Source organism: Moschus berezovskii, chromosome 3, assembly GCF_049115385.1.
Source record: "Moschus berezovskii isolate FMDL1 chromosome 3, NW_MosBer_1.0, whole genome shotgun sequence".
In the NCBI taxonomy this organism is placed as follows: Eukaryota; Metazoa; Chordata; class Mammalia; order Artiodactyla; family Moschidae; genus Moschus; species Moschus berezovskii.
The window spans coordinates 122,085,061-122,109,063 of NC_142462.1; the positions used below are offsets into that span (position 1 = coordinate 122,085,061).

A 24,003-nucleotide genomic window follows, 5' to 3' on the forward strand; every position below is an offset into this window, starting at 1 on the left:
AATGACGGGATGATGAATCTCAAATGTTCTCACTTCGGCACGTTATTTCAGTGCCAGAACACACCCGAGCATCCCAGGAGGATTTGGCCTGGCCTCAGAGAGGTGCTGAGGGCTGTCCTGAGATCTGGGAAGCTGTCTACACCCTAATTCCCAGAACCTGTGGCTGTGTGGCCTTATAGTATGGCAAAAGGGACTTTGCAGATATAATTAAATTAGGATCTTTGGATGGAGAGCTCATTTCTGATTATCGGGGCAGGCCCAAGGAAATTGCAAGAGGCTTTATGAGAGGGAGGCAAGAGGATCCAAGTCAAAAAGAAATGTGATGACAGAAGAAGTTGGAGTGATTCCCTTTGAACATGAAGGGGCCACGAGCCAAGGAATGCAGGTAGCCTCTAGCAGCTGAAAAAGGTGAGGAAATGGATTCTCCTCTCGTCTCCAGAATGCAGCCCTTGATTTTAGCTCCATGAGACTCATTTTGGAATTCTGACCTCCAGAAATGGTTTAAGCCATTTAAGTTAGCTCAAGCCACAAAGTCTGTGGTAATTTGTTAAAGCAGCGATAGGAAACTAATACAAAGGACCACTGTGCTTGGGCCTCAGTGGGATTCCTAGAGTAGTGGCAGGGGAGGGGTTCCCAGGAATCCTTTGAGAGTCATGCTGGAGCCCTCCATTCCATAGTGTGTGTCTGGTCTTCCTAACTGATTGAGTGCCCCCTTCTGGATGTCTGAGAGTGAACTAACTCCATCTGCCCTCCCCACTACCTAAACCCTTTCCTCCCATGCCATCTGTTTGGAGACTGCACCCAAGCCAGAACGTAGGAGTCGTCCATTCATGAGCCATGGGGTGCTAGCATAACAGGCATGCATCGTGTAGGTCAGGGGATATGAGGACACCATGAGGATGGGTGAGGGCGTGGTGGTGGAAGGGAGGCACCACGAGCTGAGCAGACACCAGAAGTGTCCCGGTTGACTTCCAAGCACTAGAGACATGGCCAGCGGGGGCCAGAAGCACAGGAGACAGGTCAGAGCTGCTAAGGAGGAAAGAGACGCCATGGCCTGTTCCTGCCATCTCACGACGGGTCTAGATGACTTCCACTGCCCTTCCTTCTCTGCCTCCCATGCCCTCAGTGACAAACGAGTGGATTTATCTTTTCGTTTTCTTAAGAAAAAACAATGATCAAAACAAGAGAGTGTAACCAAAACATGAGATAGGATTGCTAACGACTGTCAACTCTGGTTGGTGGGAATATGGGTGTCAGCCAGCCTGGCTCAAGTCCATCAGGTAGACTTCACTCCAAGATCAGGGTTACGGCCACTACAGGCACCCAGGGTCCTTTCCTGGCCTCTGCCCAGCCAAGAAAAGACGCAAAGAGAAAACATCCAGCTTGGTTTTGTCTTTTTTTTATATATCCTGCAATTTTTTTTTCTTCCTATCTTCATGTACATGGTATCATATTATGTTAAACTCAATGACAAAAACCATAACTATATCCTGAAGCAAAGGGACTGGATGTGGCTTTATTTTCTCTCGGATGTCAGTTTTATCTTAATAAAGTCAAACTTCTCTGGATTCTCCCATCCCAGCTCTCAGAAACAGTTGCCTCCCTGGGCCCAGTGACCCTGAGCAGGAGACTGCAGAAGAAGTTGACCGCGGGTGACGCGTGCAGAGGCACCAGTGCCAAAGACCAGCTTTAAGAATAAACCCACCAAACTACCTCGGTGCTGGTTAGGTTTTATTTTTAACGGGATGTCTCATTTGTTTTTTTCAAAATATCAGTTATATCAATATTAGAAGTGTAAACAGGTACAAAATATACAGTACATAGAAACAATTTTCTTAACTAGTCTATTGCCTAATAAAAGTACACACAAGGGAGCTGAATGAACAGGAGCCGTGGTCTCCCTGTCCTCGGGGAAACGAGATCCCAGTGGGGTCAAAGAACCAGCGTCTGCCTCAACAAAACGGGAATGGATGCTCGTGTGGCAGGGACAGCATTGGGATGGGATCAAGAAACCTGAGCCCATTTCTGATTCCACCTTCTTTTAAGATGCCAGCCAGGGGGCGAGTAAGCCCTGTCCTGGCCCCCGGGGTGGGAGGGGAAGAGCAACCAACAGTCATAGAGGCTCAGCTAAAGTGTGAGGCCTGACCACTTCTGGTTCGGGCAGTTAGGGGGCAAATCTTTTAAGAGGGCAGCGTGAAAAGCTGTCCTCCCCCAGACTGCCGGGCCAGGAGGATGAGCCGCGCGCCGACTCATCTGACCCGAGGCTCTTGCCAGCTGTCTGCACTCACTGTGCACACGGAGAGAGGGGCGCGCGAGGCTGAGCCGAGTCCCTCCTCGGAGTTAACTTTCTGCCTCCTCTCTTATGGGAAATGATGCTCCGGGCACTTCACTAGGTCACAGGAACAATCAAATGAGATTCGGGGCGGAAGCGTTTGGATAGGGAGAAGACACCACACGAGGACAAAAGGAAGCGGACATCGGGCTGGAGCAGAGGGCGGTATCCCCCGTGGCAGGGTGGTGGGCAGGCCAGGCTCTGTGGCCGGCCCTGCTCCCCCCGCCCCCCACCCTGCACCCCCCCGCCCCCGCCCCTGCCCCGCCTCACCTCTGCAGCCCTACCGGTGTCTTCAGACAGCCCTCCATCAAGAGGCCCCGAGTCTCGTGCGTCCCAGGGCCATGGGGTGGCAGGTGCCTGCGGCAGGGCTGGCACTTGTGCGGGGGGGCCTTTACAAGTGCTAGAAGACGCCAGGCTGCTCAGGCTCAGTCCTCGAGCCCGAGCTGTGGCTGGACGTCCGCGGCACCCTGCTGGCCCCGGGCAGAGCCGGCTCTCCACTCCCCTGGGGCCGTGTACACGCTGAGACCGGCCCATCCCCCGGGGATCAATGGGGCCAGGGAGGTCCGAGTGCCTCCTCACCCGCATCCCCGGCAGGCCAAGCTCCTGGCGGCTCTGTCAAGACTCCGTAAGGACACAGCCCACAACACACACGCAATCCAGAAACCAAAGGTACACTGTTAAACTGGTGCTACTACTATTTTCCAGCTTTGTCTTCCAAGAATTAAAAAAAAAAGTTTCGTAATTAAATTACTTAAGATTCTATGCTGCTCAGTTTCACAATCAGAGAATTCTACTTTGTTTAGAGGTTGAAGCTGGGCTATCTGGGAATTTCTCCTGCTCCGGTGAGCAGTTCGGCAAATGGGAATCTGGTTTCCCCTCCGGGCTCTGTCCGACCGGCTTCGAGGCTTTGCGCACGCCGCCCGGCCGTCTGGAGAGACGACTCTACACCGGGGCCTGCGGGGGCCCGAGGGCTGGGCGGCCGCGCAGGGCTCAGAGGTCCCCACCGTCGGTGGGTCCCAGGACACTCAGGCCACAAGTCCAGTCAGTCACGAGGTCCGTGGGGGCCAAGGGTCCTTTGGCGGCAGGGCTCTTGAAGGGGTCGGGGGGCGCGGCGGGCAGCGGCGGCAGGGGCTGGCCCCGGGCCGGCTTGGCGCCCGCCGCGTGGTTGCGCTGGTGCTTGCGGAGGTGGTCCTTGCGGATGAAGCTCTTGCCGCACACCGTGCAGGTGAAGGGCCGCACGCCCGTGTGCGTGCGGTAGTGGTCGATGAGCTTGGAGCGCTCGGTGAAGCGCTTCTCGCACTCGGTGCAGGGGAAGGGCCGCTCGCCCGTGTGCAGCATGCGGTGCCGGATGAGGTGCGCCGGCCGCGTGAAGCAGCGGCCGCACTCGCCGCACCGCAGGCCGCTGCCATCCCGCGCGCCGCCCGCCGCCCCGGGCACCCCATCGGGCTGGCCCCCGCAGCTGCGCTGGTGCGCACTCAGGCTGACCTGCAGCTGGAAGCTCTTCCCGCACGCGGCGCACGTGAACGGCCGCCCCCCCGGGGGAGCCGCCGGGTGCTTCTTCAGACCCGGCTTGTGGCCGAAGCCTTTGGTCCGGCCGGGGTATTTACAGGGGTCGTTGAAAGGTCTCGGGGCCTGGCCGGGGTCCAGCACGGCCTCTCCGTTGTCGGAGGAGGAGAAGGGCAGTCCTTCGGGCCCGGTCCTCGGGTTGAGGCCCGTGGGAGGCTTACACCTGAAATTCCAGCCCCACCGGACCCCCCCGAAGAGCCAGTCCCCTGGAGGGGTCTCGTCCTGGGTCACTGCGGGGCTGGGATCACCCAGGTCGCGCTCGGGCCGGGCGGGCTCTCTCAGCCCCAGCACGGGGTCCTGGCTGGGGAACGAGCTGGCCTGGCTCTCCCAGGCTCCTTCCTGAACAGGACTGGGGAAGAACCTTGTGGCCTGGCCTGGTCCGAACAGTGTCCCATGGGCTTCTAGGTCAGTAGGGTGCACTGGTGTGGCCACCACCTCTTCTTCCTGGACTTCTGTTTTTATCACAATTTTTACATCTGCTGAGAAACACAGAAAGACCAGGTATCATTCTGTCCCTCTTCCTGCTTAGAAAGGGAAGATCTGATACTTTCATCTGGATATTCAGCCCCACCAAGGCCACTCTGAGCCTAGTCTCCAAGCCTCAGGATTCAGTTCAGCAGAGGGGCCAAGGTGGTCAGGCAACTGCCTCAAACTGTGGGTGAGGACATCATGTTCCAGAACTTTCTCTACAGGTAAAGCAACCATCATACCTGCTCACCTTGTTCTAGAGCCTTCACCACAGAGCCTTCACCACTGCATCTCATCACTTCCCATTTTCACTTTGGCCACTAAGGCTAATCATGAAGCTATTCCAAGGAAGGAACTCAGACCACTGGTGGCAATGCACAGAGCTGGGCTCAGGCATATCTGTGACTGGACCCTGGCTCCCCACAGAGCAGCTGCAACTTCAGGCAAGTTCCTCTGTGAATACCCTTTTCCACAGGGTTGCATGAAGATTAAACCAGGCAGCACACGTGAAAGCACTGAGCATGCTGTTTTGCATGCAGCAAGCATTCAGTAAATGTAGCCAGCTAGCTAATGATAAAAATATTCATGAAATAGTAATGTTTGATTTTACTTAAATGTACTTGAATTTCACACTTTCAAGTTTTATATCAGAGATCCAGGCTTTTAGCACAATTTGGGGGTGTTAAAATATGACAGAAATTATTGAAGTAACAGCTAACTGGTTTTCAAAACAGAACAGAAAATTAATACATAAATATGGCAGTTCTTTTGAAAAGACTGTGATGCTGGGAAAGATTGAAGGCAGGAGGAAGGGGACGACAGAGGATGAGAGGGTTGGATGGCATCACCGACTGGATGGACATGAGTTTGAGTAAGCTCCGGGAGTTGGTGAGGGACAGGGAAGCCTGGTGTGCTGCAGTCCATGGGGTTTCAAAGAGTCGGACATAACTGAGCGACTGAACTGAACTGATGGCAGTTCTTTCCAATTTGAGCTGGTGGACCTCTGTCTTTGGTAGTGCTAATAATACCTAAGAACTGGTTTCGGTTGGGTTTGGCTTTTCCAAGCCAGAGAGGAGCCAGATTGCTGAGTCTGGGCAAGAGGTATTATTTTTTCGAGGGATCAGCCTGTCAGGACTGACTGGTTAATAATACAAGAAAGGAACTGTGGGAAACATGGACATTCTCAATAAAGGCTGTTCAAGTCTAAGAATTTGGAAGGAGAGAAAGGCCAGACTGCACAAAGTTCTCGCATCACTGGCCCCTAAATGCCTCCTGGCTGGCAGGTCGGGTGCCTCAGGGGCAGATGCGAGCACTTCCGGTCCCCACGAGCACTTCCGGTTCCCCACGAATACTTCCCTTCCTCCCTCTCCTGGTCCTCCCGCCATACCCCTTACCTTCTGTGGAGGCAGCCGTGCTGAGTTTCAGCGTCCCATCTGAGCAGGCGGAGGAGGGGTGGTGGGGAGGGAGGTCAGCCTGCCAGGACGTGGGCAGGATAGTGGTTGAGAAGTTGGCGTGGACGCCTGCAGTGAAGAGAGAGAGCAGGCGGGCGCGTGGGTCAGGAAAGAGCGGGGAGGCAGGAGCCCGGGGACCCCACCAGCGGCAGCTTTCCCGCCCGAGCATCACGGCCCCACCTCCCCTGAACCAGTTTTTGCCCCCTTCTCTGAGGCACCAGGAAACGGAGATGTCGCTGACTCTTGTAGTACGGCCCCCTCCCCCTTTTTTTTCTTTAATTTTCTTTTGAAGTATAGTTACTTTACCATGTTGTGTTAGTTTCTGCTGTGTTAGCAGTGAGTCAGTTATACGTGTACACATATTCTTTTTCGGATTTCCTTCCCATTTAGGTCACCACAGATCACTGAGTAGAATTCCCTGTGCTGCACAGTATGTTCTCATTAGTTGTCTATTATACATTGTGTATAAATGTCATTCCCAATCTCCCATTTCATCCCACCTCCCCGTCCCTACCCACGTGGTAACCCTAAGTTTGTTCTCTACCTCCACACAGCCCCTCTTAGGAGGCAGCTGGTGATTTAAATACTCAGTGCTGGGGCAAGAAGAACAGGGATGTGGCTGGTGAGAGTGAAGCAGAAAAATACCAGGACAAGAGCATCTCGGAGCCAAGAGGGACTCGCAAGATGTCATCTGGAGCAACCCCGGCCATGAGGTGGGAAACCTAAACTAGTCAGGCTAGATGTTCCAGAACCCGCAGCCCCGCCATGATGTTTCCACGAACTCCTCCTCCCAGGCCTTGCCCTCCGTGTCTACATCTGGTTCCCTCTGTCTCCTCGCAGCCTCAGCCACTCACCAGAGGCAGTGTCGGTAGAGACATCTCCTGCTCCGGAGTCGAGCTGGCTGAGGCCCCATGGCTCCTCGCCAATATCTGGCTGTCCAGCTGCCCATGCCTCCACACCTAGAGCCTGCTGCTCCTGGAGTTGGAGCTCACCTTCTTGCTTGATCTGCATTAAGAGGTCAGGGGCAGGAACCGGGGGCCCCGAGCCTGAGAAAATAGAGAATACGTGAGTGACAGCATCAGTGGCCCTGGGGTGGACACACTTCCAGCCAAGGAAAGGTGCACAGGGCCTTGCAAAGGTCAAAGTGCCAGATGGAAAGGGAAGGCAAGAGCTCAAAGAGGAACTGCGGGGCCTTCCAGGCAAAGCATGAGGTCACATGGTATGGAGAACATGGGTCAGGCTGGAAGACAGAACACACGCTCAGGGCTGGATCTCTGGTCCACGGGCAAGGCTGAACTGCCCTCAGGAGGGCCTGTTCTCATTTTAAACACACGTAAAATCTACCCCTGTCCCCACAACCTTACCCAAACACATGTACTTACGTAAGCACAAGAGAAAGAGTCCAGATGTATAAGAGTCAAAGGAAGAACACAAAGTCAAACGAAGAGTTTGAGTGAGAAGCCAACGAGAGCTGCTGAAACAGGATGCAGGCCTTAGGGGCTGGGCTTTGATGTCCAAGTGAGAAGACAGCAGGGCTGAGCTGCCTGCATCATCCAGCAGCCATGAGGCTCTGTCCCATTGCGGAGATGGGGACTAAGACCATCTGTGAGGAAAGGTAAGCTATGAGGAAGCTGCCTCTCTTGTCCAGGGCCATGGGTAGGAAAGCCATCCAGAAGAAATTAAAATTAGAAACTAACTTCATACTACCCACATGGTGCAGAAGCCCTAAGTTGAGACTTTCACAGAAAAGTTGACTGAAAACCATGGCAACCCAAGAGACACCCAAACCAAGGCAAATGCAAACCTGCCCATTAGGGTATCCCCACAAGGCAGGCCTTATGGGGCCCCTACTAAAAGGCTAAACCTACAAACCAGAAGTGGAGCCAACTGGCATGAGAGCCACAGCAGAACTCACTCCCACACACTATAGGAAAAAAAGAACAGCTAGAAGGATACAATAGCATATGTATGTTTAAAACAGTCAAAGAAATGAAGGAAGACTCTCTAAGGCAAGGACAGAAAATTATTTTTAAAAAGGCAGATTTGAAAGAGAACCATACAGACATTCTAGAAATGACAGAAGCAGTCACAGGTATGAAAAAGTCAATGGCTGGCTTAACAACAGAATGAACACAATTGCAGAGAAACTTAGTGACTCAGAAGACGGAACTGGGGAAACAGTCCAGAGCACAACACTGAGAGATAAAGAAATGAAAATATAAAAGAGAAGCTGAGACACAAAGGATTCAACTAAAAGTTCCAACATGAGCTGGTAGAAATCTCAGGAGGGAATGAGAAATGGATACATGGCAACAGGTAGAAAGAAATAATGGCTGATAATTTTCCAAAACTGAAGGTATGGTAAGCCCATGGTTTGAAGGAACACACCAAAGAATACAAACCTAGACAGTACTTGTGTGAAATGGAATAAGAGCAAAGTCAAAGAGAAAATCTGAGAGGACACCAAAGATAAAAGAATGACATTCAGATTGAAAGCAGATTTCTATCAGCAAGATAATATCTTCTGTAAGAAGTTAATATCTTCAAAATGCTAAGGGAAAGTCGCTTTCAACTCATTTTATGAGGCTGGTATAATTTTCAGTGCACAAACTAGAGAAACAATTTATAAAATGATCATTTATGAACAGATAGACAAAGATCCTAAATGAAAGAATTACAAATCAAGTCCAGTGATATGTTTTCAAAAGAGACAATACATTAAGAACAAACCATATTTATCCTGCAAACTCAAGGAGAAGCTACTCCTGGAAAATGCAGTAACAACTCACAAACAGATTAATGGAGAAAACCATCGTCATTTCAACGGACACAGAGGCAACATTCACCTCTAATGTTTCTGTCTGATTGGTTAGCTGTGCAGAGGAACTCTTCTCAATATGGAATATCAAAAATGATGAGTAAAGTGTAAAACCCCCGAAGATTTTAACCATGGATGACCTCTAAGAAAGCCTAGGTCAACCATGGTAAATTGCCAGGCATTTCCCACTGTACTGCTGGGCTGTGATGGACTGGGCCCACCTGTGAGAAGCCTGAGGCTCAAGCAGGGTGGGAAGTTGGGCTGGAGACTCCTCACCACCACCACACACATAAACCTGGGCCCAAAGGCAACATTCCCAGTGCACTAAACTTAAAGGTGAAAACCTGCCCCGTGGAAGGAGACTACCCATTCTGGCCTTTGGTCTTGGCTGAATGGGAAGAACAGCCTCTCTGGGAGTTGACACAGCCCAGGTGGGTGCTCAACGGTTTCTTGTGCTGGGTCTCACACAACAAAATGGCCCCAAAACCTCAAAGCCAATACTGTAGTGACCTGATGACCAGCTAAGGCAGACAAAGATTCTCAGGACAGCATTTTAAATAGCTCTCAGGCATTAAAGAACTCCCAAACATAAACCACCACCTCAACAGGAAAACCAGTCACCTCAGTCCATCAGAAATCATCAGCTGCAGAATACGAACTGCAAAAACTGAATATTGGAAACCTCAAACCAGAATCTGAAGTTTAATACACTCACAGAAATAACGAGGGGGAGCGAGAGCGCAATGAATAAGAGATGGACAAAACGGCTGTAACATCAAATAACTGAGATATACACACCCAACCTGAAGGTTAAACAGCAGAACGGAAATGGCTGGATAGAGCGAGGTGAACCAACTAGAAGAAAAGATCAGAAGATATGTTTCAGAGCTCAGTGAAGGAACGGAGAGGAAGATGTGGAGAGAAGGTCAAAGTTATGAAACGATGTGAACGGTTCCAGAATAGGAAAGCAGAGGAAATGGGGCCAGGCAGCATTCACAAAGACAGTGATGCAAAACTTTCCAACTTGTTGAAAAATATCAGTGATCGGAGCAGGATAAAGAAAGAGAGATCCACACCTTGATACACTGTAGTGAAACTGCAGATCACCAAGACCGATATCTAAAAGGCAGGGGAAAAAAGATTACCCACAAGAATATTGGCTAGCAAATTATCTTCAAAGGGCTAAAAGTAGCTAACAATCAAACTAGAATTACGTCCTTCAAATGCAGAAATGGAGCAAGGACATTTTCAGGCACATATAAACACATATACAAACCCTCATAACTGAGAGTTTTTATCATCACCAGATACACACACACACACACAAATAACAAGTGTGTATTTTAGAAGATAAACATCTCCAGATTACTTCTAAAAGAATAGAAACAATACATAACTTCCAAAATAATTAAAGATAATAGAAGATCCTATAACTATTAAATAACTTAGAAGATAAAAATCTCCGCTAGAAAGAAAAACATTCAAAGAATAGATAATTCCAATATTACACAAACTCTATGAGCAAATTTAAAAAAGAGGGAATGCAGCATAACTTGTATCTTTAATATCAAAACCAGACAAAGCCAGTCCGAGGAAGGAAAAGTATAGGCCAGGCTCACTCATGAAGAAAGATTCCAAAATTCTAAACAAAATACTTAGCATATTAAGTCTAGCACTGTTTACAGAGGATCATGAGTAACTTAAGACTTTTCCCCAAGGTTGCACTGTTGGTTCAACATTAGAAAAATAACCTAATTTACCATTCCAGGAGGTTAAAGAAGAAGAATCATATAACTGTCTCTCTTTGCGACCCCATGGAATTCTCCAGGCAAGAGTACTGGAGTGGGTAGCCGTTCCCTTCTCCAAGGCATCTTCCCAACCCAGGGACTGAACCCAGGTCTCCGCATTGCAGGCAGGTTCTTTATCATCTGAGCCACTAGGGAAGCCTATAACCGTCTCAATAGATACCAAAACAGCATTCCATAAAAATTCACAGCTATTCTTGTTAGAAATATCTAGTCAACCAGAAATAGAGAAAACTCTTTTAGCCTGATAAATGATACTGATCAACAAAACCTTTAGCAAATGTTAGACTCAGTGTGAAAAGTTATAAAGCATCTTCTTTAACATCATGAACCAATTGGACACCTGTTGTCATCACTTCTGTATAAGAATTTTCTGGGAGTTCTCAGCCAGCACACAAGAGAAAACTAAACATAAAGATTTGAAAACAAACAAAAAATTTGTATTACTCATAGGGGATGTGACGATCTTTTTAGAAAACCTGAGAATCATCAGACAATTATTATACACGTTATTAGGACTAATGAGAATTTTAGCAAAGTTCTTAGAAATATCAATAAATAAAAGACAACTGCATTTTCATCTACTTCTAGGGTTTTAAGGGAGCACAGCAATCACCATTTTTCTTCCTTGTCATGGATCTTAACAATCAGAAAAGTAAAACCGAAGAGGAAGGCTGGTGAGGATAAACTCTTCTTATAACTGATAAACAGGGATGCAGCTTTTATCTGTGGCAAGAGGGGCCTCAGTACTGACCCTGGACCATGGTGAAGGAGGCTTTGCCCAGTACAGCAGCACGTCCCTGGGGGCTGCCAGCTGCCGAAGGGAAGCAGGGTGGGCAGGGACCATGCGTGTCCAAGCCTTGCTCCCAAACTCCCCGTCAAGGTGCATCCCTGGTGGGATGCCTAACTGTGTGGGAGACAGTGGGATGTTACATAACCGAGCCCTGTCACAGGAGAAGCAGCACTGGGAAAGGGTGCTCCCTGTCCCCACGACCCCAACACACACCAGCAACAAACAGAAGATGCACCTTAAAAAAAGGCACCACTGACAACAGAGATTCAAAACATGCAAGAACGGAGGAATATAAGATATAACGAAAAAACGTCATAAAACTTAGCTGAGGTGCTACAGACGAGCTGCATGGAGGGACTTAATGATCCTCATAAATAAAACCCTTAGTATAGTAAAAAGGTCAGTTCTCCCCAAAATGATTAATCAAATGAGTGCAGTTCCAACCACAACCCCAACTGGATTTTTTATGGAATTTGGTAAGGCAATTAGGACGTTTACCTGAAAGGACAAAGGAAGACCAGAGTGCCAGTGAAAAAGTACCAGCGTTCCAACCTCCTGTGGCCACAAAAGTTTGTTCCGGATGGATTAAGAACTTGACCATGAAAGGCAACATTTTAGAAGAAAAATAAGATGGTGTATTATGACCATGAGGTAGGGGAAAGTTTCTTAATTAAGACATAAAAAGGACAAACCATAAAGGTAAAAAAATAGAAAGTCCAGGTATGTTAAAAAGCATCTGTTCTTTAAAATCTACCATAAATGGAGAAGATATATATATACAGCAAAAGAATTAATATTCAGAACAGTAAAGAACTCTTATAAGTCAATACAGAAAGGGAAAACAAAACTATACAGAAGGCATTTTACACAAGAGGAAAGATAAGTGGCCCATAAACAGGATATCATGTTCAATCTCATTAATTAGGAAAATACATATTTGAAACTATAGATTTTAAACCATTTCACTGCCACCAGATGGGCAGAAATGAAACTAGACGGCATTTCTGGGGCCGAGGACGGGGAGCACTGCAGTTGCAGGGCACACTGAGACGCCACCGGGAAGAGCCGAGCGCACTTTCCTGCGACCCGGCAGTGCGGCTGCCCGCTCTCTACCTTGAGAAACTCTTATACATGTGTAAGACTTTCTGCCACAGCATTGTTCCTGAAAGCAAAAAAGTTAGGAACAGCGCAAACACCCATCAACAGCAGAAGGAAAAAACGCATTGTGTGTTACAAACACACAAACTATAAAGGGGTGAAAATCACGAAAAGGAATGAGCTACAGCTATACTGCATCAACATGGATGACTCTCAAATATATAAAGTCAAGTGAAAAAAGCAAGTTAAAGAAGAATATATATATATAGTATGATCTCATTCACAGAAAGTTCAAAAACAGGTTAAACAATGTTACTTAGGAATATATACACAGGTAATAAAAAGGCAAAGAAAAGCAAGGGAATGATCTCAGAGGTCTGCATTTCTGTTTATCTGTGAAGAGTAAGGGAGGGTGTGGGGTCTGGGAGGAACAGTGGGTTCTGGAAGGTTGAAAGGCTCTGGTCATGATATGTTTCTTATGCTGGAGGTGGGGAATATGGGGGATGTTGACTAATTGTTCGCTCAACTTTGTGTATTTTGTTTATGTTATGTGTATTTATTCTGTATGTATTTTTATGTTATATAATACACAGTAACAATGTATGAAAGAAATAAAACAATATTTTAAAAAGAAGCATTTGGTATAATATGACAAATTAGTTCAGGATTAAAAACCGTAGCCAGAAGTGGAAGGAAATGTCTTTAAACTAATAGTTATCTTCAAAAGTCTGTGGCAGATTTTTTAATGATGGCCATCCTGACCTGTGCAAAGTGATAGCTCACTGTAGTTTGATTTGCATTTCTCTAGTAATGAGCAATGTTAAATCAGTGCTGATGAGGTGGATGAACCTAGAGCCTATTATGCAGAGTAAGAAAGAGAAAGACAAATACTGTGTACTAACACACGCGTGTGGGATCCAGAAAGATGGCGCCGATGGACCTGTCTGCAGGGCAGCAGTGCAGACGCAGACACAGAGACCTGACCTGTCATATTATACACCGTGGGGGAGGGGGAGGGCCGGGCCAACTGAGAGAGCAGCATGAGACACAGACATCACCGCATGGAAAACAGACCGCAAGCGGGACTGAGCTGCGTGACCCAGGGAGCTCAAGCCAGGGCTGTGACAACCCAGAGGGGCGGGGTGGTGCAGGGCGGGAGACGGGGCAGGGGTCAGGTGGGAGGGGACATTCATATGCTTGCGGCTGAGGCATGCTGATGTATGGCAGATATCAATACAATATTGTAAAGCAATTATCCCCCAATTGAAAAACAAAAAGTCTATGGCAAAAAAGTCAGTCGAAATGCTGAAACTCAACAGACAAGGATGCCGGCTATCATGGCTGCTATTAATATTTAACCATGTCCTATACCCACTGCGAAACCAGAAAAATAAAGTTAAGAAAATTTCAAAAGAAGAGGTAACTTTTGTGCTATCCATGGACGGCACAACTGTCTATGTAAAAAAACCCTGAGAATCTAAACTGACAAGTCATTAGACATAATGAGAGGTTGAGAAAATGTTTTCTTTCCCTAAACAGTCAGCGGCATAACTGCACACCCGCAACAACTATTTAAAACATGTAATTAATTTAAAAATCTCATCCACACTAGAAATAACAATGAGGAGAAAAGTGTTAAAGCCTTATTCAGGCACGTGCGGAAGGAGACAATAAACAAGTCTTCCTGTGGATAAGGGGGCTCCATATTGCAATGACAGGAGTTCTCCAGAAGTGAAATTATAAAGGAAATGCAATTCCAGTCAAAATTCCAAGAGGATTTCTGAGAACTTGACATAAAGATTCTGAAATTCATATAGAAGAACAAAGGTCCAGGAATAGCCAAGAAAAGTTTAGAAGAACAAGTAGGGAATGTGCAGTCTACTAGATTTCAAGGCTTATTATGAAATTAACAACAGAGAATTGGTACAGAGATAGAGACAGCAAAAATGAGTGAAGACAGAGAAACTGTGTGTGCATGTATGGAAGTCTGGTTCCTGATGCAACAGACTCTACACACGGAGAAAAGGAAGAATATCCAGTGAGCTCTGCTGGAAAGTCAGATGTCTTGTGGGGAAACTTTGAAAGAATTCTCCCTCGCAATCTACACAAATATGAATTCTAGTTGGATTAAAGACTTTAATGTGAAAAGCAAAACTAGAGGGAGGCAGGAAAGGATATTTTAAGGCAGAAAAAGCACAGATCGTAAAGGCAAAGACTGGTGTTAACAACTCTGCCAAAAATTAAAACGTCTACTCAAGGACTACAGAGTTAAAAGACCTGCCACAGCCTGGGAGAAGATAATCTGTAATGCAAATAACAGATAAAGGGTTCATATCCAAAACTATATAGAGGTCCTGAATCAGTAAGATAATGAAAAACAACAGCAGAAAAACAGAAAAAGATAATTCACTGGAGAAGAAACCAAATAACTATCTGAAGAAGGTGCTCAGCTCCATTCACAACTGGGGAAATGCAAATTAAAACAAGATACCGTTTCACTTCCGTCAGACTGGCAAGCATCTAACTCTGAAAGCTGGGCAAGGGAGTAAGAAGACAGGCGCCACCCGTGAGGGCTGGGGAGCACGGACGCCGTGGAACCACAGGGTGGGTGATCCGTCGTTGGGGCAAAGGCAGAGGTGAGGCTGGCATGCCCCTCCTGGCCTGTGCCCTGGAGGGACAGCAGCACCTGGACAGAGAGGCGCCTATGAATGTCCACTCAGCTGCCACTCGTGACGGTGAGGAATTAGAAACCGGGAGCCTGGTGGGCTGCAGTCCATGGGGTCGCTACTAGTTGGACACGGCTGAGTGACTTCACTTTCACTTTTTACTTTCACACATTGGAGAAGGAAATGGCAACCCACTCCAGTGTTCTTGCCTGAAGAATCCCAGGGACGGGGAAGCCTGGTGGGCTTCCGTCTATGGGGTCGCACAGAGTCGGACACGACTGAAGCGACTTAGCAGCAGCAGCAGCAGTGTGTGCAACTCAGCGGAGGGATGGCTAGTAAACTGAGATACAGTTGCTTTTAGAATACTGAGCGTCCATTTTAAATGAATGAACTTGATTTATATGCATCAACAGAGATAAGTATGAAATAGAGTACCGATAGATACAATGACATTTATGTGATGTTTTCAAGACACACAAAACCATATTCTGTATTGTTTGTGGCTACATATGTACATAGGAGAAGTTTTAAGATGTGGATAGAGAGGACAGACATCGACTTTTGGACAACTGGTTACCCTGGTGAGGAATGAGGCTGAGAGATAGGAAAAGGAAGTTAGATTATATCAGAAATATATTTTTTCACACACACATACAAATGATGAAACAGCACACGGTCAACAAATACTAAATTCCTACTCTGCTATATATATATACTCTGTGCAGTATTCTAGGAGCCCAGAATGATTTTATGAACAAAATCAATAGAAGTTCTTATCCTCTTGAGATTTATATCCTAACGAAGGTGGTGGTGGTTACCAGACAAGCAAATCTATAAATATGAAACCTGTATCTTATATAAATATGAAATATATTGTATTTCTACATATGTAATAATAGCTTTGTCCACATAAAATCCGTGAATATAAAATTGTACCTGGAGAGCATGCCTGGCAGAAGGCAGGACCAGGCGCAAAGGCTCAGAGACTGGTTCAGTGTGGAGCTCTGGGAGAACAGCAAGGAGGCTGGGACAGGGATTGGGGGGGCCAGGGGGACGAGCCCAAAGGTGCGAGTCAGTGCAAAGCCAGCAGGGCTGTCTGCCGTAACTCGGGAGAGCAGACCCTGGAGGGTAAGGGAGATGGGCAGGAGGCGCCTGCCACAGGCCGTGCAGGAAACCAGGGGCCTGAGAGTCTGCAGGCAGTGCTGGCAGGGTTTCCCGGGTGGGGCGGACCAGTGTGGATGAGGGTCAGAGAAGACCCTGGGTTTGGGGCCACAGAGGAGGGTGGAGGCTGCCTGCTGCTGGAGGGAGTGCCTGGGAGGAGCGGGTTTTGATGGCAGATGAGGAGCTCAGCGGGGAACATGTTCCAAACAGGACATCTGTCAGCTGTCCACAGGGACACGGACCCCACGGAGTTCAGGGATGACTGAGTGGGTGCAGGGGGGCGTGCTGAGGGCACCCCAACCACGAAAGGTCAGAAAACGGCGGGGGGAATAGCAAAGGACAGGCAGGAGGAAAAGCAGGAGAAGCACCCAGGTGCCTAGTGGAGGGGGAGGAGAGGGGAGCAGGCGGGACTCACGGGGGAGAGCCTGAGGATGGGGGTGGGGCGCTTGCTGGGGACTGAGTTCCACAGAGCAGCACCGTGGGAGGACTTCGGGGTTGCAGAGCCATGGAGAGAAGGTCTGTCATGGGGCTGCGCCAAGCCCCGAGAAGGGGAGGGCGAGCCAGGGACCAGGGTGGGAGGGGATGAGGGGCCACCTGGCAGGGGTTCCCGTAGAGGAGCTCAAGGCCAAGAGAGGGGAAAATGAGTGCCCAGAGGCGGGTGCTGGGGAGGGTCTCCCCGGAAGCCACCGTGTTTCCAGGCCCCTATTTCACTCTCTTAGCGTGCTGGAGAAGCCAGGGAGGCCTCCCCACGGATGTCGTCAGCGCAGTAAAACAGACCTACGGGGAGCCTCCCACCCTGGCGAGCAGCTGGCTGCCCATGTGTCCTGTCCTCTCCATCCAGGCAGCACTCTGCTCTTTGTCAAGGTCTCGCTTTCAGCACAGTCCCTGGCACCTGGGAGATTCTCAAAACATGTTTGTTGACCTAGACTGATGAATGCTTTCTGGGCACAGCCTGCCCCTGGGAAAGGGCAAATGGAATTGTGATAAGGGCACACATGGAAGACACATTTCATAAATCACAAATTAAACACATAAGACTGTTTACTAAGACAGGTGTTCAGACAAGACGAAGAGCCCCAGGCAGGTGGTGCAGACAGACAAGAGGTCTTGGGAGGAGGCCGGCTTGAGGCTGCAGGCGCTGGGGTGAGGGGGGTCTCCCTGCTTAAGGACAGACTGTCGCGGACCCCCAGCCCAGCAAGGTCTTCCCGTCAGCCGTTTGGCTTTTCTCGTGTGTCCACCTGTCCTTCCCTTAACTTTCAAAGGTGCTGACTGGCCCAGGAAAACCTGAGACTGTGGTGTCGGGTATCCAGAGTCACCTGAAATAAATCAGTGGCTCTGGTCGGGCTGAAACGTGACTAACGGGTCAATGTTCTGTGACTGCTAATGGGTTTCAGTGAAATCTGGTTCTCGGCTAGAGGCAAGGCTGACTCTTTGAAAAGCTATGAATGAACTAAATCCTGTCTTCATGACCTTCTACCTTCCTGTCTGTGTCCAGCTCCCTCGTCCCCTAATTCCAAGCCATCATCTCTTTCCTAAAAACTAGGTTTGCGACCTGTTTCCATGCTGGGAAGCTGAATGTGCTAAAGGTCATAAGAAAACTCGGGTTTAAAGCATTGCTGTTTTTCCTCAGCTTTCCCTGGAAAGAAGGTCACGCCCGCTCTGGCCATGTCCTCCCGTGTCCATCCGACCTCCTGCTATCTCCCCAGCCATCCCCACCCCTCACCTGGACTCGGGTCCACGGGAACATCTGGAACCTTGGGGCCAGTGCGACGCCAGCTGCACGGCTCCTTCCCTTGTTCGATCTGGGAGAGGACCTCGGGCTTGGAGATGGCGTAGTCTGAAGAAAGACAGAAGGGTTAGCTTTGGCCACGTTCTACTCAAGAGGTGGGGACAGGCAGCCCAGGAAACCAAGATGGCCTAGAAACCACACCTCTCGATTGGTATAGGGCGGTGATTCTCAAGCACAGGTGAGTCTGTCTCCCGGGGGAAACTGGTCAGAACCGGAGATGTTTTTGGTTGTCAAGACTGGGACGGGGCAGAGATGCCACTGGCATCCGCTGGCAAGAGGCTGATGGCTATCCTACAAGGCCCAGGACGGTCCCCAAAACAAAGCGTCATCCGGCCCAAGATGCGGTGCTGAGCATAAGACACGTTGATACAGGGTTTCCAGGTTAAGAAGCAGTTGTTGTTCATTCACTCAGCCATGTCTGACTCTTTGCGACCCTGTGGACTGTAGCCCTAAGGGTTCCTCTGTCCGTCGGATTCTCCCGGCAAGAATGCTGGAGTGGGTTGCCATTTCTTTCTCTAGGGGATCTTCCCGACACAGGGATCAAACCTGCATCTCCGACACTGGCAGGTGGGTTCTCTACCACGGAGCCACCAGGGAAGCCCCGAAGAAGCAGTTCATTCCTCCAAACCAGAATATAACCTCACACCTGTTCCTGCTCCCGCCTCATAAGTGCGCCTTGCTGCCTTCAGACCCGCGGTCACATAGACACCATTCGAAGTGGTAGTAAGTCCAGAAGAAACAGTCCAGGCCCTCTTGGGGGGTATTGTATGAGGGTAGCGGCGGCAGCCCCAGGGTCAGGGAAGTCTTCAGGATGAGGGTAGCACAGCACTGGCCACGAGAAGCCTGGTCTGCGCGTATTCTCCTCGGTCAAGGCCTCACGTCTCAGTAAGAGAAGGCAAGAGCAAAAGCCCTCCTCAAACGTGGACTGATGGTACAAGATCTGAGAGTCGGAGGAGTCTTCTCCGCTTCAGGACTCAGCAAGCGACAGGAACGGCTGTGCTCCGGGCCTGGTTAGGAGAGGGGTCGCTCCGCCTCTCAGTTTGGTGACCTGTGAACTTCACCAGGCAGAAGACAGCCTTTGACTCAGTCACCCCGGGCTCAACTTCAGTAAGGGGAGGGAGATAACTGTCCATGGCCAAGGGTCCCAGTGATTTACGAGTCCTTGCGATAAAAAACCACCAGCAGGAAAAGGAGGTTGAAATCTCCCCGTGCTGTCTGTGCTTAGTCGCTCAGTTGTGTCCGATTCTTTGTAACCCCATGGACTGCAGCCCGCCAGGCTCCTCTGCCCATGGGGCTTCTCTAGGCAAGAATACTGGAGTGGGTGGCCTTGCCCTCCTCCAGGGGATTTTCCTAAACCCAGGGATCGAACCCAGGTCTCCCACATTGCAGGTGGATTCTTTACTGTCAAGGAAGTGCAGGAATACTGGAGTGGATAACCAAGCCCTTCTCCAGGGCATCTTCCCAACCCACGAATCGAACTAGGGTCTCCTGCACTGCCGGCAGATTCTTTACCAGCTGAGCTACCAGGGAAGCCCTGATACCTCCTTAAATCACATTTAACCAGGAAATGAATCGTATGCCTTACCCAGGGAGACCAGCGTCTCATAGTTGCCCCTCATCACGTGCTTGTACAGCTCCTTCTGCCACTCGTCCAGCTTGCCCCACTCCTGCTCAGAGAAATACACGGCCACGTCATCAAAGGGCACCTGGAACCACAGGGTCACGCAGGCTCACCCGCACGCCGACGGGCAAGGGCCGCAGGCTGTCCCACCCCCGGTGCCCAGGGCTTACCTTGGGGGCCTCGCCCTTGCTGCCCGGGGGCAGCCGCAGGATCCAGAAGTTCCTGTTCCTCAGCAGGTTCTCCACGTTCTCCAGCCGCCTCTGCAGCAGTCCGTACTCCTGCAGCAGGGTCCCCAGCACGGCCCACTTGCCCTCCAGCTGGTTCCCGAACTCCACGGCCGTCTTCTCGCAGTCGGCCAGCTTCTTCTCGGCCATGCCCGTTCGGCCTTCTAGGGAAAGCAAGCGGGCGGCCTGCGATTCGATCTTCCTCTCCATGGCCTGAATCGTGGCTGCCATTGTCCAGGGAGAAATCTTTCAGAAACAGAGAGGAGACCAGCATCAGTCATTCCACCTGCTGTGTTCCGTGAGCCCCAGCTCCCCGAGGCATCAAGGAGCTGGGCTGGGAGGGGGCAGGAGCGCACATAGGGGATGGGGAGGTGTTCAGGCTGAACCTCCGCCTGGGGGGTCAGCTCCTCTGAGCGAGTACCCTCCCTCCAGGCCTCTACAGCCCACCTATGGAGACCCCAGTCACGGTACTCAGCACCCTGTACAGTTACCTCCCACCTCTGCCTCTGAAGGCAGTGCAGTATCTGCTCACAGCACACAGGGGCCCATGGCAGGCACTCGGTGCAATTGTGTTAAATAGTGACTGCGAGCTGCTGGTATGTTTTAGTGAAGAAATAGTAAACTGCAGGTTTACTAGCGCCCAGCCAGCACCTCCCATCATAACCGCACAGGATCTGTCTACTGACGATGACCTAGCAAAAAAAAAAAAACAGCTGGTTCACTGAAACGACGCAAACACGAGCATTGCTCAACTGCTGTTTTAAAAAAGCATCTCATGTCTCTTTAATAAACAGAAATCTAGTGACCGATTCCTCTCCACCTAGGACAATCTGATTTTGCCCCCCCTTCCCAATCACTACCCCTCTCAAACTAAAAATCACCATGACTGCTAATCCCCCCTCCTCCCCTGCTCTGCCCCCAGCCAAGAGTTAAGACTCGGATCCAACGCGAACGCCCTGCCCTGGTGAGACTGACTGTTTCCTCTCACTGTTCCCACCACTCACAAGGGGAGAATCAGTTTCAGACATTTTTGGTCCTGCCCCAGGATCAGTGACACACCTTACAGACAGTAAGGAAGGTAAGACATTCGCCATCAGGTTAGACTTTATATGTGCTGCAACCATCATAAAGACACGGAGACTCCCCAGTGACCTGCCTGGCACAGTGACCTGCCTGGCACATTTTGCTTTGGGTGGGCTGGACCACTAGACACCCTCTACACACACACACACACACACATCTGAAGGTAGGACCCATGGGTCAGGGAGGAAGACCTGATATTTATACCTTCTGGCAGTGTCTGAGAATCAATGGTACCGTACAACATTCTGAAAATCATTCCTAACCAAATGTCTGGTGACTATTTGCAAAGTTAAAAAGTGACTCATAGGAACCAGTGAGGATTCATTTAGAGAGTTGCTGAGAACCAGGACACAGGTGGACACCTCAGAAAATAGTGACAAGACAGTTTGAAAACAGGTTGGAAAAACTGTTGAGGACAGAGCATCTGGGATTCTGGGGTTGTCTGGAAGGCTGCTGGACCAATGACCTCTGACCTGAAGAAGGAAGAGGAATCTCAAAGGATGGGGAGGAGCTGGACTGGCAGAGAAACAACTGGATGTAGGCGGGTCTCTTGCTCAACAGGTAGGTGGTTCTGCCCTGAGGCTGTGAGGACCACACCAGCCTGGCACCTCGGGCTGGGTCAGCCACGCCTCTGAGTGCGAGGCACCCCAGGGCGCGGGGCTGCATTTCTTCCCTTCCCCTCAGTCCTCCTCTGGTGACCAGTCCTTGACATAAGGCCCCAGCCATTAACAAGTGTCTTCACTTTATTGCCCAGCTCCGTATCCCCTAAAATCCTACTTAACCTCCTCCAAGAGCATCCGACTGCCATTATCATCATCTTTGTGTTACAAGAAAAGGGACTTTGCAGCAACTCTGACCTTACAAAGGCACCACCCAGTTTTCTGACATTTTAACGGGGACCCAGGGAGCCTCCTGGAAGGTTTCCACACTATTTGGTGGGAGGAGGACACTGCTTAAGGCCCTCTCCTCACTGAAGGGCCAGCGGTCGACATGGGGCAGGCTTCAAGGCTCCTGCCAAGGAAACGGAAACTCTCTGCCTGGGAGTCGCCGATGGGAAGAGAACAGCCAAAGCCTTCAGTGGCTCCCCACCCGGGATGATGCAGTCCAGGCCCTCACATCCTTCCAATTCTCCCTACGGCCTCCTCTCCCCCTGCCTCCCTACCGAAACCGCCTTTTCCAGGCAAACGGACTCCTCCTCGAACACGCCGGCCGGGGCCCGCCTCTCCGTGTCCAAGCCTCCTATCCTATCCGAAAAGCTCCACCGGGTCCGCACAGGCTGGTGAAACCCGAGCCTTCCCCTGCAAGCCCCACTCGCATCTCAGCAGCCCAGGCCCGGACGGTGCCCTCCCCTGCCTCTTTCGTGTTTCCCTTCGCCATCACCAAGTGTACCTGTCTGCTTGCCCCGAGGGGCCGAGTGTCCCAGCTCACAGAGCGACCCTCTCTTCCCACGCACTTGCCAGCTGTGCGATCCTGGGCAAGTTAACTTCTCTAGGCCTCGGGTGTTCTCTTGACAGTGAGGTCCAACCCCCCCCCCCCCCCCAGGTTTGCTGCGAGGACAAAATCACGCCTAACGGCTGGTGCCGCGCCTGCCTCCACGAAATCGGGGGGAGCAGCTGTCCGCCCGCCCCGAACCGCCCCCCCCGGAGCTGGGCGCGCAGAGGGGGACTCGGTGGCTGCGGAGTCGCGGCCGCTCCGGACACCTCCCAGGTGCCACCAGGCCGCTGGGGGGAGCTGGGGGGTAGCGAGCGGTGGGCAGAGAAAGGAGACGCGGGGTGGTGGCGGGGGGCGCGCGCGGAGATGGGGGGCCAGCGGATGGGGCGGGGGCAGGAAGCCCCGGAGGGCAGCAGGAACTCGGCGAGGGGCGGCCCGCGGTGCGGGGACGGCCGGTTCCGCCTGGCGCAGGCTCGGCCCAGAACCGGGGTGGCGGGGCGCCCAGCCGGCGGGCGGGCGCCGTAGGCCCCGGCGGACCCCGCGTCCCGCTCGCCCGGAGCCCCAGGCCCGGCGGCCCGGCCCGGCCCCCGGAGCCCCTCCCCAGGGCCTGCGGCGCCGTGTGCTGGGCCCCGGCCTCCCCGGGGACCCCGAGTCCGCGCGTCCCTGCGCGCGGGCCGCCCTTACCGGAGCCGCGGCCGCCTCGGCCATGGCCCTGCGCTGTCCGGCCCGGCCCGGAGGAAGTCGCCGCCGCCGCCGCGCGCGGCCCCACGCAGGCCGGCCCCCGGCCTCTCCGCAGGCGGCGCCCGCCCGGCCCCGCCGTCCCCGCCCGCGTCGCCGCGCTCCTCGCTGGCCGGCCCGCGCCGCTCCGCCCGCAGACGCGCCGCCGCCGTCAGCGCCCGGCCGGTCCACACTGCATCCTGGGAGCCGGCGCAGGCCCGTGAGGCTTCCTGGAGGCAGCGCGGCCGCACAGCCCCACCTGCAGCCCGGAGAGGCGAACGGCAGGCGCGGCGCCCGCCCCGCCCCGCCCCGCCCCGCGGCCCGCCTGCCCGCCGAGCCCCCGGACGCTGCCTGGCCCGCTGGCCCAGCGAGCCCCCGACTCCCCCAACCCCCGCCCCGCCGACTTGCCCACGCTCCCCCTCACCCCGACCCCCGGCCCCCGCCAACCCACCGCCCGCCCGATCCACCGGCCCGCCGACTCTCCGGCTCCCTCCATCTACCGGCCAACTGGCCCGCCACCCCGATCCCCAGATTCCCCGACGCCCGGACCCACCGGCCGCGGCCGGGCGCGCGCGCAGAGTTGCCGCCTGGACGCAGCGTCCGACCTGCCCGCGGGGCCGCGAGCGTCTCGGGCTTCGGTCCCCCAGCGCCCCGAGGGGCTCGGTGACCGAAAAGAATCTCCCGTTTCAGGGACCGGCCGGGCCGCCCCGCCCGGTGACCGCGGCGACGGCAGCCGCCCCCTGGCTCCCCCGCCCCATGCCAGCCCCGGGAGGCCCGCGCCGTCTCCCCAGGGGCCGCAGCCACGTCGCCTCTGCGGCTTTGGGTCCTGGCCCCCGCGCTCGGGGCTTCGGCGTGTTCACTTCCTTGGCCAGCCGTCCCTCCTGTTCACCTTCGAGTTGAAATGAAAAACGTCCTTCCAGCAATAGGAATATAGTTCACTATATCCCGGTAGGCAGCACTTGCAACTTTCTCTAACGTGT

The 24,003-nt window shown here is 51.8% G+C and overlaps 1 protein-coding gene across 4 annotated transcripts; it reads right to left on the reverse strand.

Annotated features, from left to right (window-relative positions):
- Window positions 1–1,502: 1,502 nt before the first annotated feature.
- ZNF746 (zinc finger protein 746) lies at window positions 1,503–23,235 on the reverse strand. 4 transcript variants are annotated; one of them, XM_055421465.2, is made up of 7 exons: window positions 22,991–23,235; window positions 19,739–20,038; window positions 19,533–19,653; window positions 17,882–17,995; window positions 6,672–6,863; window positions 5,761–5,886; window positions 1,503–4,374 (listed from the first exon to the last, which is right to left on the reverse strand). In XM_055421465.2, exons 1-7 carry the CDS (start codon window positions 23,012–23,014, stop codon window positions 3,323–3,325), a joined length of 1,929 nt encoding a protein of 642 aa, XP_055277440.2. In that variant the 5' UTR covers window positions 23,015–23,235; the 3' UTR covers window positions 1,503–3,322. The 4 variants fall into 4 exon arrangements, with proteins under 4 accessions (XP_055277440.2, XP_055277439.2, XP_055277442.2 ...); XM_055421464.2 differs by having other exon boundaries at window positions 1,504–4,377; window positions 22,991–23,234; XM_055421467.2 differs by having other exon boundaries at window positions 1,505–4,374; window positions 19,533–19,614; window positions 22,991–23,231.
- Window positions 23,236–24,003: the final 768 nt, after the last annotated feature.